This window comes from Saimiri boliviensis, chromosome 2, assembly GCF_048565385.1.
Source record: "Saimiri boliviensis isolate mSaiBol1 chromosome 2, mSaiBol1.pri, whole genome shotgun sequence".
In the NCBI taxonomy this organism is placed as follows: domain Eukaryota; kingdom Metazoa; phylum Chordata; class Mammalia; order Primates; family Cebidae; genus Saimiri; species Saimiri boliviensis.
Genome location: NC_133450.1, coordinates 4193403 through 4211184, shown reverse-complemented (window position 1 = coordinate 4211184; position 17782 = coordinate 4193403). Strand labels below are relative to the sequence as shown.

Below are 17782 nucleotides of genomic sequence, written 5' to 3'. Positions count from 1 at the left end.
ACCCAGGAGGTGGAGGTTACAGTGAGCTGAGATTGCATCATTGCACTACAGCCTGGGCTACAAGAGCAAAACTCCATCTCAAAAAAAAAAAAGAAGAAAATTTTGAAAGAGAGGTGGGAGTAGATGGCACTTTTATTTTAATTATTTTATTTTATTTTATTTTATTTATTTTTGTGGCAACAAGGCCCTTATGTTGCCCAAGCTGGTATCGAACTCCTGGGCTCAAGTGATCCAACTGCCTTGGCCTCCCAAAGTGTTGGGATTACAGGTATGAGCCACCACACCAAACCCGGCCTCAGTTTACACTTTTAATCATGTGCGGCTTGCTGTCTTTGTTCCCTTTTTTGAGACAGGCCCAGGCTGGAGTTCAGTGGTCGATCTCAGCTTACCGCAACCTCCGCCTCCCGGATTCTCATGCCTCAGCCTCCCCAGTAGCTGCGATTACAGGAGTGTGCCACCACGCCAGCTAATTTTTATATTTTTTAGTAAAGACAACAGTTACACCATGTTGGCCAGGCTGGCCTCAAACTCCTGGCCTCGAGTGATCCGCCTGCCTCGGATTCCCAAAGTGCTGGAATTCTGGCATAAGCTACTGCACCTGATCTTTGTTGTTTTTTTTTTTGAGATGAAGTCTCACTCCACAGCCCAAGCTGGAGTGCAGTGGCATGATCTGGGCTCACCACAACCTCTGCCTCCCAGGTTCAAGCAATTCTCCTGCCTCAGCCTCCTGAGTAGCTGGGATTACAGGCGTATGCCACTGCACCCGGCCTTTTTTTTTTATATTTTTAGTAGAGACAGGGTTTCACCCTGTCGCCCAGGCTGATCTTGAACTTCTGACTTCAGGTAATCAGCCCACCTTGGCCCCCCAAAGTGCTAGGATTGCAGGTGTGAGCCACTGCGCCCAGCTGTCTTTGTTCTTAAAAAAATGGTGAGACCAAAGGCCCCTAGACGTTTGTGACTTACTTATCACTCATGGAGTGTCTGGGTGCACGGGAGGCAGATCTTGTTAGCTGGAACCAAGGAAGAGCCTCATAGACCTTGGCAGCAGGTCAGGGACTTGGTCTCCGTAGCTAATATGAAGGATAAGCGATAGATTTCATAGGAGTCACTGAAAATATCCTCAGTTAGTCTGGGCAACATATTAAGACCCTGTCTCTAAAAAAAAAAAAAATTGTTTTTAATCAGCTGGGTGTGGTGGCATTCGCCTGTAGTCTCAGCTGCTTTGGAGGCTGAGGTGGGAGGATCACTTGAGCTTGGAAGGTCAAGGTGGCAGTGAGCTGAGCTTGTGCCGCCGCACTCCAGCCTCAGCAACAGAGTGAGAACCTGTTTCAGAAAGAAAGAGAGAAAGAGAAAGAAAGAAAATAGCCTGAGTTTGAAAGGCCTGGAGACACCCAACTGGGCTGTGAGTGGGGCCCGCAGCTTTGACACAGCAGGCTCTGCCCGCAGAGGAAGCAGACGGCTCTGAAGGAGGCAGCACACAGCAGGCCGCCCCGAATGACCACAGCTGCAGGTGATAAAACGGCTGTCCAGTGGGAGACAGGGACAGGCCGTAACTGCTGCTTTGTGCTGTGTCTCTCGCTTGTTAACGTGTTTGGGTGAATTGACTGCAACAGATGGGCTTTTCAGCCCTCAGCACCTTGGTTTCTAGACGAGACCGGGATGACTTGTACCCTGGCGACCCGCTCCCTGAGCAGCAGATCAATCTGCCCATAAAGGAGCCTCAGAAGAGTGGAGTGGGAGGAGGCAGTGCCCTGGGGAGGTGGAAGGAGGTCTGGACGGACAGTGCAAAGCTAGGGCTAACAGTCTTCGTTCTCCTGATCTTGAGCACATCCTCCCCACTCTGGCGGCCAGTTTCCTTATTGATAGAATGAGAGGGTTCAATTAGACTCATCTTGGAAGTTTCTTTTTTTTTCTTTTGCCTGAAGATTGGGTTCTAGGAAGTTTCTATTGTCTGTATTGTGTGTCCATGATTGTGTCTATTGAGCTACCCTTGAACAAAAAACAACAGAAGAAAAGTCCCTTTAGCAGTTTTCTGTCAAAGTAATTGTGTGAAACCAAGAATTTCCAAGACCAAATGCTTCTCTCCTGTCCTTGCTGTGTAATGTATTTCCTCTTTTGCTGACTGAAGCCAAATTCAATTAAGCAAGTTACCCTTGATTGCTACCGCACCCCCAACCTCGCTAGAATATTTCTCTAGAAAAGATTGGTTAGGTTTTAGAACTTGGATGCCCCTTTTGGCTCACCTTTTGCCGTGTGCAAAAAATATACACGTTTTGGCCGGATGCAGTGGCCCTTGCCTGTAAACCCGGCGCTCTGGGAGGCCAAGGCAGGTGGATCACTTAAGGCCGGGGGTTTGAAACCAGCCTGGCTACCATGGTGAAATCCCCATCTCTACTAAAAATATATGAATTAGCCAAGCATGGCGACACATGCCTGTAATCCCAGCTACTCGGGAGGCTGAGGCAGGACAATCGCTTGAATCTGGGAGGTAGAGGTTGCAGTGAGCTCAGATCACACCACAGCCTGAGCAACAAAGTGAGACTGTCAGAAAAAAAAGCAATACACACATTTCTTTGACAAAAATAAAGCCAAACAGTTCTAAATAAAATTGGCTAATTTAATTCCCTGTGGGTGGTTTCTGAAATACCATTCCCTCATAGATTTTCCATTTAGTCTTTCAGTGCCCAAGGAGAAGGACTAATTTCTAATAAGCAAAGGCTGTATTGTAAACAATTTCATTTTTCCTTCATCAGTGAGGAAGAAAAGCTTGTTCTCTTGTTCCCTAGGAGGTGAAACAGAAGTGTGGTCTCATCAAAGAGTCAGGATGATGATGATGGTGATGATGGTGATGGTGATGGTGATGGTGATGGCGATGGCAATTTTACTGTTATTTGTATTCTTTCTATGCTATGCACGTTACAGAACCCTTTCAACCCATTATCTGTTCTGCTGCTCCCCTCAGCTCCAGCGCTGTGGGGTAGAGAGAGCAAAGGTTATCACCTGTAACCCTCAAGAAGCAGCCCCCAGGTTCAGTGACTCAGCTAAGGCCGCAGGGCAGACTTAGCATGCAGTCTCCCAACTCCAGGCATGTGTGCTTTGCTTCTCCTGCCTGATCTTTGAGAAACTTGTTTTTAGCACCAGCAACGCCATCACCCCCCTTTGGGGCAGCAGGAAGCCTTGTGTCTCCTGCAGCATTCACCACCCCCCAGAGAGCGCTGGCCTGCCTCCACAGGGCACCGTCCGGTAGCACTTCTAAGAATCTAGCTGATGAGCACAGGGTAGAACCTGACGGGCAATTTGGGCCTTCATCTCAGGGTCAGGCCTGTTTCTGAGAGAAACAGGGAAGGGTAGATGTGACAACCCAGTGGCACAGAGGCCGCCGTCTGTCCAGGCAGGTTGGGGAAAGGGGTGGGGGACACAGGAGGCACCCAGAATGCCCACAGGCAAGGCTCTCTTTTCCTGCCCCCAGCCGCATCTGGGCACACCAGGCTAAAGAACTGCTTGGTCACGTGGAAGACAAGTTTTGTCAAGACCTCACTTGCAGAGCTGCCCTCCCGCCCCCATCAGTTCTGTTCAAGGCTGCAAACTGACCTTGGTTTTCCCAAATGGATTGTTGGATCTGTTTTTGATGTGTATATACAAAGAATTTACTGTGGGAAAAGGGCTTGGTCTGCTTCAAAGTGCAATTTGAGTGTTTTTCCTTCTGTTGTGTGCTTATCTATCCATCTCAGGCAAGGAAATGTTCATGACATATATTGCTTTGCCTTTTGGTGGACGCAATTTCTTGTATATTCTTTGTATCTTGCCGTAAATGGTCTGTGCCCTAGACACCCTTCCTGGTAGATGAAAATATATTGTCTTTTTCACATGAAATAGGCTTTGGGGCTTCATTTTCTAACTTTATTCCCAAATGAAAGTCTAAAATGCAAAGCTTTAAGTGTCTGGATCAGCCCTTTGTCCGAGGCCAGATCTTTTTCTCTCTTTAGGTCACCCAGCTGCTGTTAAAAATATATATACTGTTTTGGCTGGGTGCAGTGACTCATGCCTGTAATTCCAGCACTTTGGGAAGCCGAGGCAGGCGGATTGCCTGAGCTCAGGAGTTCGAGACCAGCCTGGCTAACATGGTGAAACCCCATCTCCACTAAAAATTAGCCGGGCATGGTGACAGTTACCTGTAGTCCCAGCTACTTGGGAGGCTGAGGCAGGAGAAGCACTTGAAACTGGGAGACAGAGGTTGCAGTGAGCCGAGATTGTACCACTGCATTCCAGCCTGGGCGACAGAGTGAGACACCATCTCAAAAAAGAAAGCTGGTTTTTTTTTCCCCATTTTAAGTAATCATTATAATACTCTATAAATGCCCAGTTATCCACGATCATAGGAAGGGAGTCTGGTTTTTGAAAGTCACAATTAATTTGAATAGCCTGCTTTTGTCATTAAATTCACCCTCTTCCCCTTCAAAATCTTTCATTGGTATTTGTAACACATGGGAAAATTGAGTTATTTGATAGTTTTGTGCCTTCTGTGAGTGCTCACTTTTGTGCAAAGTGAGCCAGTAGTCAGTAAATCATGTAAGAGTTGCTTTAGGGAAAGGTTGCAGTGAGTGTTCGGCCTACACCATGGGGAAGTTCTGCTGGATTTTGAGGGCCTGTTTGTACAGACAGTACTGGAAGCTCAGACAGCCATGCCCTGTTCAGGCCAGAAGACCCATGAGGTGTGCTCCAGCCCAGCCAGCCTTCCACTCTTCTCCTGGAGTTGCCAACCAGTTCTGCCCAGTGGCAGGCAAAGCAGGGACGACCCCGCAGTCCACCGCCTTCTGACTCATTGATCACTTTCTCTGAATGCAGTTGTCATAGCTGTCATCTTTTTCTTTTCTTCTTTTTTTTTTTTTTAAGACGGAATATTGGTCTGTTGCCCAGGCTGGAGTGCAGTGGCACGATCTTGGCTCACTGCAACCTCCGCCTCCTGGGTTTCAAGTGATCCTTCTGCCTCAGCTTCCCAAGTAGCTGGGATTACAGGCATGCGCCACCACGCCCAGCTAATTTTGTATTTTTAGTAAAGACAGGATTTCTCCATGTTGGTCAGGCTGCTCTTGAACTCCCGACCTCAGGTGATCCACCCACCTTGGCCTCCCAAAGTGCTGAGATTACAGGCATGAGCCACCATGCCTGACCTTTTTTTCTTTTTTGAGACGGAATCTTGCTCTGTTGCCCAGGTTGGAGTACAGGGGCACAATCTTGGCTCACGGCAACCTCCACCTCCCAGGTTCAAGCAATTCTCCTGCCTCAGCTTCCCAAGTAGCTGGAATTACAGGTACCTGCCATTTTTATATTTTCAGTAGAAACGGGGTTTCACCATGTTGGCCAGGCTGGTCTCCAACTCCTGACCTCAGGTGATCCGCCCACCTCATCCTCCCAGAGTGCTGGGATTACAGGCATGAGCCACTGCGCCCAGCTGCCATAATCTTATTATTAGGTATAGCAGAATACAATGTTGCATTTACTGTTGAACTTCACCTAAGGAGATTAGTCCAAGCTGGAGTATCAAAAAAGATAATGAGTTTAAAATTAGCCTCCAAGGTTGTAGAACAACCAGCTCTCCCATGCATTGCAGTTGGGAGCGTAAAGGGATACAGGTGCTTTGGAAGTCTGTTTGGCAGTATTCACTAAAGCTAAACATACCTGGACCTTGTTAGCCAGCAGTTCCGCTCCTGGGTATACTCCCAACAGAAATGAGTGTTTGTGTTCACTGAAAGATACAGGCAAGCATATTCATAGCAGCTCCATTCATTATAGCCAAAAATGGAAAGAATTCCAATGTCCATCAGTAGTAGAATGGATAAATAAATGTAGCATAGTCACATACCAGAGTACTACACAGCAGTAGAAAGTTATGAACTATCCGGATGCAGTGGGTCACACCTTTAATCCCAGCATTTTGGGAGGGTGAGGTGGATGGATTGCTTGAGCTCAGAAGTTCAAGAACAGCCTGGGCAACATGGTGAAACCCCATCTCTACCAAAAAAAACCTCAGAAACTTAGCCTGATGTGGTGGCACCTGCCTGTAGTCCCAGCTACTCGGGAGGCTGAGGTGAGAGGATCACTTGAGCCTGGGAGGCTGCAGCGAGGCAAGATCATGCCAGTGCACTCCAGCCTGGGCGACAGAGTAAGATTCCATCTCAAAAAAAAAAAGCAAGGGCCGGGCGTGGTGGCTCACACCTGAAATCCAAGCACTTTGGAGGCCAAGGCAGGTGGATCACCTGAGGTCGGGAGTTCAAGACCAGCCTGACCAACATAGTGAAACCCCATCTTTTAAAAAAAAAAAAAAAAAGGAAGTTATGAATTACTGCTATACACAGCTGGGATGACTCTCAGACCTGATATTGAGCAAAAGAAGCCAGACACAGAATATGTACTATATGATTCTATTTATATAAGTTCAAAACAATATATGTCAGAATAACATTTTATCTCCAGAGTGGGTAGGGTGGAGAGATGGATACTGATTGGAAGGAAGCATGAGGGAGTTTTCTAGGGGTGCTGGAAATGTTCTGTATTTTGGCCAGGCACGGTGGCTCACGCCTGTAATCCCAGCACTTTGGAAGGCCAAGGCCAGTGGATCGCCTGAGATGAGGAGTTCAAGACCAGTCTGGCCAACATGGTGAACCCTGTCTCCACTAAAAATGCAAAAATTAGCCATGCGTGGTGGCAGGTGCTTGTAATACCAGCTACTTGGGAGGCTGAGGCAGGAGAATTGCCTGAACCCAGGAGGCGGAGGTTGCGGTGAGCCGAGATCGCACCATTGCACTCCAGCCTGGGTAACAAGAGCGAAACTCCGTCTCAAAAAAAAAAAAAAAAAAAGTTTTATATTGATCTGAGGGATAGTTACGGAGGTGTATGTGGAAGTACAAATCTAGCGAGCTGTATAGTTAAGGTTAATGCATCATACTGCATATAAGTTAGACCCAGTCCGTGGGCAGTTGAGGTGAAAGGCTTAACGATCCCTGTCAATGCATACTAGCGTATTGGCACATCCTTGCCTCTGCCCTGTCTTGTGCAACAGTCCAACTACAAACCGCACGGCAGAGTGCCAGACACTGCTGCCTGCTTTCCCAGCAGGAGATCTTGTCTTTTTTAGATTACAACTTTTATTGGAGGTTTATGGAGTACACGGGCAGGTTTGTTACATGGTTGTATTGCATGGCACTGAGGTGTGGGGTATGATTGATCTCGTCGCCCAGGTAGTGTGCACAGTATCCACTGATCTCGTCGCCCAGGTAGTATGCATGGTACCTGATCGGTAGTTTATCAGCCCTTGTCCCCTCCAGTAGTCGCCAGTATCTGTTGTGATAGTTCTATATGAACAGGTCATGGGGGTAGATCAGCAGTCATTTCTGTGCTGGTTTCTGGAGAGCAAGCCTAGAGCGGGGCAAGAATGAAGATGCAGAGGAATGATCAGGAAGCCTGGCTGCCTGTGCACATTCCCTGCTTAACACAAGCCTGAACTCCTCTAGGCTCTCTGCTCATCGCTCTGGACAGTCAGGGTATGGAAATGATTAATGATCTTTTTCAAGGCCAGGAAAAAGCAGTGAGGGTCCCTAGCAGGGCCACACCCTGGGTCCTGAGCCCTCACCCCTGCCCAGTGGGCAGGAAGGCAGCCATGTGAGTGTGTCTAGGGTCCCTGCCCCTGTTTGCTTCTGGACTTCCCTGGAACCCGCCCACTCTCTGCAGTGGAGAGGAAGTGGCTTTCCCTCCATCACTTACCATCTCTCATCTTTGTCTCCAAAGCCAGAAGAGGCCATCTCTTTTTCTGCCCCCACCCCTTCCCCCAGTTACATCTTGGTTGTCTGAGTGGCAGGAAGGAAAACAAAGTACCAGGGAGTAGCTTTTTGTTTGGCCACATCTGCACTGGAAGCTCCTGATCGCAGCTGTGGCCTGCTAGTGACAGCGCCTAGCGGCATTCCCAACAACAAGGGTTAAAACCCCAGGAGTCCCGCCGGCTTCACTGGGTCCTTGGCCCTCATAAAAGCCATTTAAATCCATCCCTCCGGCTGCAGGCTCCCTGGCTGAAATCTGATAAGGGGCCTCTTTGTTGCAACTGTCAGTCTCCTTTATTGAGGAGGGAACTGGAGACCAGTGGCACTTCTTGGGGTGCAGATAAGGCCCCGGATTCCTGTCAGAGAGAGCATGATTAATTACCCTCAATCCCAGCTCCTGCTTTGATAGCAGTGACTGACAGTCCACAGGCTTCCCCATCAGGTGCTCACCCCCTTCTGGGAGGCGTGATGGCGGTGGAGATTTGGTCTCCTGTAGTGCCAACACCAGTGACCCACAAAGAACTCTCCAGTGGGTGTTTGCCTCCTTCCTGGTGCTCTGCGGGTTGCTTTTGCATTTTTTGTGGACAAAGGCCTGTCTCTCTCAGGTGAAGAGCTTCCTTAGAGGAAGATAGAAAACAGCGCAGAGAGCAGGCCAGAGATCCCTTGCTCCTTCCCACAAAGGCTGGGAAAGGAGCTGTTGCTCGTAGACATGAACTTCACAAATTTGGTCTGAAGCCAGGGGCCCTCAGAGAGAAGAGCTCAGACCATCTGTATCAAGGCCACTTGACAACATTGTTCTGTAATTGAGGCAGGTTCCTAAAACCAAGTCATTCTTCCTTTGGTAATAATCACAACTACCAATTTTTGTTTGTTTATCTGTTTATATATTGCTGTTTTGAAGGTATATCAGCATTTTTTTTTTTTTTTGAGATGGAGTCTTGCTCTGTCACCAAGCTGGAGTGCAATGTCACGATCATGGCTCACTGTGACCTCCACCTCCCTGGCTCAAGCAATTCTCCTGCCTCAGCCTCCCAAGTAGCTGGGATTACAGGGATGCACCACCATGACCAGCTATTTTTTTTTTTTTTGTATTTTTTAGTAGAGATGGGGTTTCACCATATTGGCCAGGATGGTCTCGATCTCCTGACCTTGTGATCTGCTCACCTTGCCCTCCTAAAATGCTGGGATTACAGGTGTGAGGCACGGCACCTGGCCCAGAATTTTTGTTTTAATTTTTCTTCATAGGCTTTAGAACTGAAAATGCATCTAATCTAAATTCCTCACATCACATTTGGGGAAACTGAGGCCTGAGTCCGTTGATCACCTGTTGGTTCTTGCTCAGGCTGGTAAACTTAGCTTAAAGGCCTTCTTCATGTTAGAATCTACTTTGGACAAAAGAAATGGCTACCAGGTCTATTAAGCACAAAGCAAACTGCTGAGACAGACCAACCTGCAGTATCTGCCTCTCTGTTAGAAGAATCAGAGCCATGGCAGACTTGTGTCTGGATTACATGATGGGAGAAAGCCCCACCGTCATCTAGAGAGAGTCCTCAGCATAGCCTCTGCCCTGTTTCTTATGGCACCAAGGGGTCCGCCTGCACTGGGAACTACTTTAATAGAAGAAAGTGCCCAATCTTATCAGCTTGATCTCCAGAACCAGGGTGCCCGATCAGGGCACGGGCGCTCACGTGAGGAGAGTCCACCCGAGTGAAGAAAACAGCAGGTTCCCAAGTATGCCCTGGGTGGGGCTGGGCCACACAGCAGGGCGCAGGGCCACCACCGTGGTTTCCAGGGCATCTCTCACCTGCAGTTTCTCCGTAGTGTGATGACAGTTCCCAGAAGAGTGCATTTTTCCCTCTGGGAAGAGGTGACTTACTGGTGAGGTTACAGCCTTGACTTGGAACACCGTGTGACCCTTCCTTGTTTCCTCAGGTTCTGTGTCTACCGTTGTTCCCCTTGCCCCAAGCAGTTCTCATTCTAATACAGTCACGTTGTATGTGACTAGAAAGAGGCTAATTTTTAATGAAATTTCTACATCTGTAACAATGTTGTCTTTCAAAGATGCCATCTCAAATAGGCAGTTAATCCAATGACTACTCAAAATGAATTTGTAATTCCTCTCTGGGGAGTTGCTTTCAGAGGCACTTTGAACCACACAAGGAAATCTCAGCCAGGCGCAGTGCCTCACGACTGTCAGTTCAACACTCTGGGAGGCGGAAGTGGGAGGAGTGCTTGAATCCAGGAGTTTGAGACCAGCCTGGGCAACATAGTAAGACCACATCTCTACAAAAAATAAAAATACGCCTGAAATCCCAGCACTTTGGGAGGCCGAGGCGGGCAGATCACGAGGTCAGGAGTTGGAGACCAGCCTTTCTAACATGTCTCCATCTCTACCAAAACAAAAAACAAAAAATTAGCCGGATGTGGTGGCACCTGTCTACTCCCAGCTGCTCGGGAGGCCAAGACCAGAGACTCACTCGAACTCAGGAGATGGAGGTTGCATTGAGCCAAGCTCACGCCACTCCACTCCAGCCTGGGGAAAAGAGCAAGACTCAGTCTCAAAAAATAAAAACAAAGAAAAAGCAAAATAAGATAAATTAGCTAGGATGGGCTAGGTGGTATGCACCTGTGTTCCTAGCTACTTGGGAGGCTGAGGTGGGATGATCACCGGAGCCCAGGATTTTGAGGCCACCCTGAACTATGATCATACCATTGCACTCAAGCCTGGGCAACAGAGTGAGACACTCTCTTGATAAAGGAAAAAACTCTGTCATGATTTATACTCACACTTCATCTTTGATTAAGAACCGTGTAAACAGCCCAGTCTTTGTCCTCCTCGCCTGGCATGCCTCCAGATGAAAGATGACCATTTCTAAAAGGAAAATGCATTCTCCAGTGGTGAAGATTTGCCAACATTAAAGAGAATCGAAAGAGAACAGTGCAAACTCTGAAAGCTGTTTGCAGATGGAGTTTCAAAGCCATGTGGTATCTGGCTGTCCAAGGTGACCTGTAGGATGACACCTCCTCAGCCGGGCAAGCCTTGCTGTGCTGGTGTGGCACTCGCCGCCTGTGTCCTATGCATGTGACACACCTGGCCGCTGCCTGCTCTTTGACACCTGTTTTCTCCTTTGGCCTCAACAGTGAGGGTCCCAGCAGGCACATCACAGGCATGTAGGAAGTGTGTTTAAGATTCCCAGTTGAGACCAGGCATGGTGGCTCATCCTGTAATCCCATCACTTTGGGAGGTTGAGGCAGGTGAATTACCTGACGTCAGGAGTTTGAGACCAGCAATATGGGGAAACCCTGTTTTTACTAGAAATACAAAAATTAGCCAGGTGTGGTGGTACGTGCCTGTAGTCTCAGCTACTCGGGAGGGTGAGGCAGGAGAATTGCTTCAACATGGGAGCTGAGATCGTGCCACTGCACTCCAGCCTGGGCAACAGAGCGAGACTTCGTCTCAAAAAAAAAAAGAAGATTCCCAGTTGAGAGCTGGGTGCTACTCAGGAGGCTGTGGTGGGAGGATTCCTTGAGACCAGAAGTTTGAGACTAGCCTGGGCAACATAGTGAGACCCCTGTCTCTACAAAAGAAAACTTTAAAAATTAGCCATGCATGGCAGTGTGCCCCTGTAGTCCCAGTTTCTCAGGAGGTTGAGGTGGGAGGATCACTTGAGCCTGGGAGTTCAAGACTACAGTGAGTTATGATCACACCACTGCACCGCAGGCTAGATGACACAGTGAGACCCTGTCTCTAAAAAGAAAATTGAGAAAAAGAAAGATTCTCAGTTGAATTTCCATGGATTTGGTTGCTTCAACTCTGAGAAACATTTTTGGGTAGGTTATTAAATGCTATAAGGCGTGGTAGGCATGGTAAAGGAAAGACCACCCCTACCTTCATAGAGCTGACAGTTCTCCTGGGATACTGGATGAAAAGATGTGAAGCAATTAGAGAGTGGTGATTTGCTAAGCTTGCAGGGTACCACAGAAATTCTGAGGGAAGAAATCCACCTGAACTGGGGTAGTTAGAACATGCTTCCTGGAAGGAGTGGACGTGGAAGGACACTGGAGGATTTGAGTGAAGGCAGAAAAGAGCATGGTTTCGGGGTGATAGGGAGAAGGCCCAGCGAGTTGGAGTGCAAGTGAGTCATTGGGATATGCCAGGAATGCTTCATATGTGATCTTTTAAAGGAGGGTTGAGGAACTTAGGTTATGCAATTGGACATGTGAGATGGGCTAGGTAAGCATTAAGAGTTTTTGTAGGTTTTTAAACAAGGAAGTGGGTAATATGGTAAAAGTAGTATTTTAATTAAGATTGGCTGCAGTGTGCAAGTTGAATGTACGGATAAGAGGCTACTGCAGGCATCTAATTGTGGGCCAGAGAGGGCCTGAACCAGAATGGTGACTGCAGGCCAAAAAAGGAAGATGCCTTTGAGAAGTACCTCAAAGGACGAATCATGAAGCCCTCTAACACCCTGAAGGTGTGTGATAGGGAGAGGAGAGGAGCCAGTGCTGACGACGAGGTTCCTGCCTCACCTCCAAGGGTGGTGGTGTTGCTGGGGAAAATGAGGTGTGGGGAAAGGAAGCTAGTTTAGGGGAATGAAGATGAGCCCAGCACAAACATTCTGACCCGGAAGTAAATGGACCACATGTGTGAAGACGCTCTAGGAGCTTCTGGAAATGTGAGCTTAGGAGGCCTATGTGAGAGGACCTTGGAGTGGTCCTCTCAGACACTCCTGGTAATGCCTTGGAAGGTGTGGACGCAAGGCCATGGATGTGTTTGGGCAGACAGGCCTCCGAAAGAAGGTTGATGTTAGCCCTGTCCTGCTGGGCAACCACGTGAGGCTTTAAAATGTCTTTCTGGTAGGAGGAAGGTTTTCTGTCCAGAACAGCACTGGGAGAAGTCAGCCAGCACATGAGCTGTGTCTCAGAAGTATGTCAGTAATCCTCTGTTTTTTTACCTATGAATTTTTGGATCTAATTCCATTACCCCTTTGTCCTTGACCCTCCAAGGACAGCAGTTCAAGACAAAAGTCTTCAAGATCACGAACTCCCTCCCCACGCTTAGGAAAGAGGCCTAGGCTGGGTGCTGTGGCTCACACTGTAATTTTCATGCTTCGAGAGGCTGAGGCAGGAGGATTGCTTGAGCTTAGGAGCCTGAGACCAGTCTGGGCAACATAGGAAGACGCTGTGTCTACAGAAAATGTTTTAAAATTCCATCAGTGTGGTGGTGTGCACCTGTTTTCCCAGCTACTCAGGAGGCTGAGTGGGAGGATGGCTTGAGCCTGGAAGGTTAACACTGCAATAAGCCATGATTGTGCCACTGCACTCCAGTCTAGGCAACAGAGTGAGACCCTATCTTTTTTTTTTTTTTTTTGAGTTGGAGTCTTGCTCTGTCACCCAGGCTGAAGTGCAGTGGCATAATCTCGGCTCACTGCAACCTCCACCCAGGTCTCCTGCCTCAGCCTCCCAGGTAGCTGGGACTTGAGGCACATGCCACCATACATGGCTAATTTTTTATAGTTTTGTTAGAGATGGAGTTTCACTGTGTTAGCCAGGATGATCTCAATCTTCTTACCTCGTGATCCTGTCTTGGCCTCCCAACGTGCTGGGATTACAGGTGTCAGCCACTGTGCCCAGCCCAAGGCCTTATCTTTAAAAAAGAAGAGGAGAAGGCCTGGTCTTGCCGTAGCAGTACCACATGTCCAGCTCATAGTACTTCCTTTTCATCCTCTGGCTTGAACCATCCTGTAAAAGGTTGGTGAGGCTGCCATTCAGAGTGGAGAAGACTGCCGTGCCTTTAGGGAAAGAAGGCGGATGGAGCAGAAACAAACAGCTCTTCTCTGCTCAAGCTGGCCTCAGTTCCACCAGGCAGCTCCATGAGACCTCAGCGAGACAGGGACAGTGGGAGGGGGCAAGACAGGAGCAGCAGCCTGTGTACAGTAAAAGGAGTTTGCCATCAAAAGGCAACAAGTCTTATACCCTGCCCCGGACGGTGACCCTTCCCTGTGGAATTCTCCCCTCTGACCTCCAGATCATTAATCCCGAGGCTGCCAAATGACAGTCATCCATCACGCCTCCTGACGAGCATCCCAGCCGGCTGTGAAAGGACTGGCCCCGCCCTCACCACATCCCCTGGTGCTCATTAGTAGCCCTTCCTGCTCGGTGCCAGGTTTCCTAATCAAGTCCCTGGCTCCTCTCACTTCCCCTCGGGGCCATTGGGCGGAAGCTGCTCTGACCCTCCCCCTTTCAGAGGCCAGAGAGTGGGTGGAGTGATTGGTGTGGGGAGAGAATTGTTGAGTGGCTTTCATTCCCATGGAGACCTGTGTGTCCAGCAGCTTCTTTGACATGGCGGGGCACATGAGAAAGAAACTGTTTCTCCATTGAGCAGGAGAGGAAAAAGCAGGCGTGTGCAAAGGAGCACACTCTTCCAAGCAGCACTGAGAGCTGCCAGGCGGGGGACTAAGCAGGGCTCCCCTTCTAGGAAGTCAGAGAAAGGCTTCCCAGGGGACATTGCCACTGAATGGAGTCTGAAAGCTGCAGAGATAAGTCGCCAGATCACTAGAAAGAGTCTGGAATTGTACTGCTAGCAAAACAAAAACAAAAACCACACACACAAAACTAAAAAACAAGCGCCTTTGAAATCATCCAGTCTGGCCCTCCTATTTACAGATGGCAAAACAGAACCAGAGAGGCTGCTTTTTCAAAGGCCACACAGCCTGTGCACTGGACCTGTCCTCACTGCTCGTCCGAGTGTTCAGGCTCGCAGAGCTTGAGTTAAATTACACTTCCAAACAGATTCATGAGCATTGTTTCCAGCTCAGCTAAAGGTGGGCACACATGGAATCTTTTTTTCTCAGTCTGATGGTAATCCAGCTGTCTCTTTCTCTCGTTGGACAACCACAGGGACCCCCATCAACCGAATCCCCATCATGGCCAAGCAGATCCTGGACCTGTACATGCTGTATAAGCTGGTGACCGAGAAGGGGGGCCTGGTGGAGATCATCAACAAGAAGATCTGGAGGGAGATCACCAAAGGCCTGAACCTGCCCACATCCATCACCAGCGCTGCCTTCACCCTCAGGACCCAGTGAGTGGCCGGGCCTTGGGGAAGGAAGCTGAGGCTGGAGAAAGGGGATGTTGTAACCTAGAGGAGAGGAAGGAAGGAAATTCCTTTATATAGTTAGCAAGGATTCCCAAAACAGTGGGGAGCTTTCTGAGATGAATCCTTCACTAAACCAAGTAGAGATGAGAACTGCCATTTACCAAGCGTCCACTCACAGTCAACCCTGTAAAGTAAGTATGCCCCCTTTTTCCACATTACAGAAATGAAGTCTCCAGGGTTAAATAATTTGGCCAAGGCCATACCAGCCAGTAAGTGGTAGAGCTGAGATTCGGACCCGGGCTTCTGTCTCTGAGACCCATGTCCCTTCCAGGTCATTGTCTTCCAAACAGCATCTCCACCCCAGGTGACTCCTCTTACCTAACATTCAGCTGGTCCAGCAGCAGAGGACCCAGAGAAAGGCAGGCAGGAAGGCCCCTTTGGATTGGTGACCTGGTTTTGTCAGCATTTGAGTTACTGACACTGGTGATGGAAGCAGTGAAACCAAGAGCAGCACTGAAGGATGAGGGCCCAAGAGGTGTCTGTTCTTCTGGAACACTCTGGAAGTTGTTCTGTGAAGAGTATGCAATGAACAGCTGACCCGTCGGTTCGGTGACATGTTGTAGCTACAACCAGAATGACAAGGTTCCTGGGGAGAGAACTGCTTCTTGGGACCTAAGACACAAAGAATGACAGCACAGGTCCCCTGCACAGAGGGAAGAATTGCTCCTGTCTGACCAGCTCCACTCTGAATGGTTAGAAGATCAAGGAGCCAGAAAGCCCTTGTAAAACCTGGCCCGAATTTTTCCCAGTGCACTAAAAAAGCACCAAAATAAATTTGAACACATCAACTGAGATGTTATTTATTTCCCCTAGTGAATGGTGCTTCAGAGTGGAGCCTGTTTAGGGTTGGGTAGCAGTTAGAGGACGCTGGGCAGAGCATCCAGCCATCCCAGACTTTTCTGCCAGGTACACCAAGGTTGCCATCCTTGCCCTAGAGCCCTGCCCAACAGAGACTGCTTCCAGAGACCCACCAACCTCAACTGGGTGGTCTCTGGTGCTGTTCTGGATTATTCTCCCTGCTTGCTTCCTTTCCTCCAGGTACATGAAGTATCTCTACGCCTATGAGTGTGAGAAGAAAGCCTTGAGTTCCCCGGCCGAGCTCCAGGCCGCCATCGACGGCAACCGCAGGGAGGGCCGGCGGCCCAGCTACAGCTCCTCCCTCTTCGGCTACTCACCTGCTGCTGCCGCTGCTGGGGCCCCTGCCCTCCTCTCCCCACCCAAGATCCGCTTTCCCATCCTTGGGCTTGGCTCCAGCAGTGGCACCAATACCAGTGGCCCGCGGATATCCCCAGCAACCACTCTCAGGAAAGGTCAGCAGGGCTCCCAGGGGAGAAAGAAGAAAGGGAGGAAGGGACGCCAGTTGCCCTGTGTTCAGGAGTGGGGTTTCTGGGCAAGAGGGTCCGTTGTGGATTGCTCCAGCTCTAGTTCCTTCGCAGGTGATGGAGCCCCAGTGACAACAGTGCCTGTGCCAAATCGCCTGGCTGTGCCCGTGACCCTGGCAAGCCAGCAGGCTGGTACTCGGACTGCCACGCTGGAGCAGCTGCGGGAGCGGCTGGAGTCAGGGGAGCCTGCTGAGAAGAAGGCGTCAAGGCTGTCCGAGGAGGAGCAGCGCCTGGTGCAGCAGGCCTTCCAGCGCAACTTTTTCAGCATGGCACGGCAGCTCCCCATGAAAATCAGGATCAATGGCAGGGGTGAGCCGGGCTCAGGACAGGTCCTTCCCTTCCTATTGAGTGCCAAACCACAGCCCATTCATGCCTCCTGGGACTGGTGGGGCAGGGGTGGTGACCTGGAAGAGGCCCCTCCGGATTCTGCCTTGCAGGCCCCCAGAAGAGAGGCACTGAGCTCTCAGTTCCCCAGGCTGAGGTGGTTTTCTAGGGGACCACATGTTGCTTCAGGCAGTACCCTATTCTCTAGTAAGAGGGGAGAGCAGTTATTCATGGAGGAGGAGCCAGAGGCCTTCTGAGAGCTGCTGCGTTTCCCCACAGCCTTTACCCCAGCACCCCACTGGATGGAGGCAAGAGTGGGGCACCATCAGCAGGTCTGAGAGGAAGACACCCCTTGTTCCTGAGGCTCAGTGAGGGGCCAGGGTGTCCAGGGCTGGACAGCGGGACTGCCAGTGACCCTCAGAAATATGGGGGGAAGGAGGAAATACAAGTTTGGCAGCATAGTTAACATCCCTTCCCTTCCCCGTCACATTGCTCTAGTGCCCCACATTCTCTTCCCCAAACCACATGCCCCTTTTCCCATTCACACACATTCTTTCCCATTCTGGTCCTGATGCTATCTCAAAGCAAACATGAATGAGATGCGTGGGAAGGAGCCAAGTGTGAAGGGAGCTGTACATATTCCCAGGCCGCCCCTCCCTACCCCATACCCCTGGGGAGCAGAAGAAAACTGGAAGGTAATAAGCTCATCCAGGGCCAGGTGCCCTGCTCCTGCACAAAGCAAAGGGCTGTTAGAACAGACGGCTCGCCAGGAAGAATTCTGAGTCTGGGATGACCCAGGCAGAGGCCCTGTGTGCCTGCACCTGGAGCCTTCCACAAACACCAGCTGCCCAGGTGGTCATGGAGGGGCAGGTGCTGAGGGCGTAGACTCCTCTTGAGGGACTCAGAGTCAAAGGAAAGAAGGGGCAAGGCAGGTCCTCAGGAGTTGGGGCTGGGTCTTACTGATCTCTGATTTCCTGGGCCTGGTGGGGTGGAGCTTGGGGTTTGCCCATCACATGGAGAGTGCCAGTGCAGAGCTGAGGGACGGGGTGGCCTCGTTGCCTGCTGGGACTCCTTTTCTCTGGGAGCAGAGGGAGCTGGGGAGA

General features: G+C 49.8%; 1 protein-coding gene across 4 annotated transcripts in view; it reads left to right on the top strand.

The window, feature by feature from the left end:
* Positions 1-17782, top strand: part of ARID3B (AT-rich interaction domain 3B) — a 62377-nt gene that overhangs the window by 40741 nt on the left and 3854 nt on the right. For all 4 annotated transcript variants that reach the window (XM_039469365.2, XM_039469364.2, XM_074392670.1 and 1 more), the window contains exons 5-7: positions 14715-14898; positions 16012-16283; positions 16410-16664. In XM_039469365.2, the coding sequence (XP_039325299.1) occupies positions 14715-14898; positions 16012-16283; positions 16410-16664 (711 nt within the window). The remainder of the gene's footprint in view (positions 1-14714; positions 14899-16011; positions 16284-16409; positions 16665-17782) is intronic.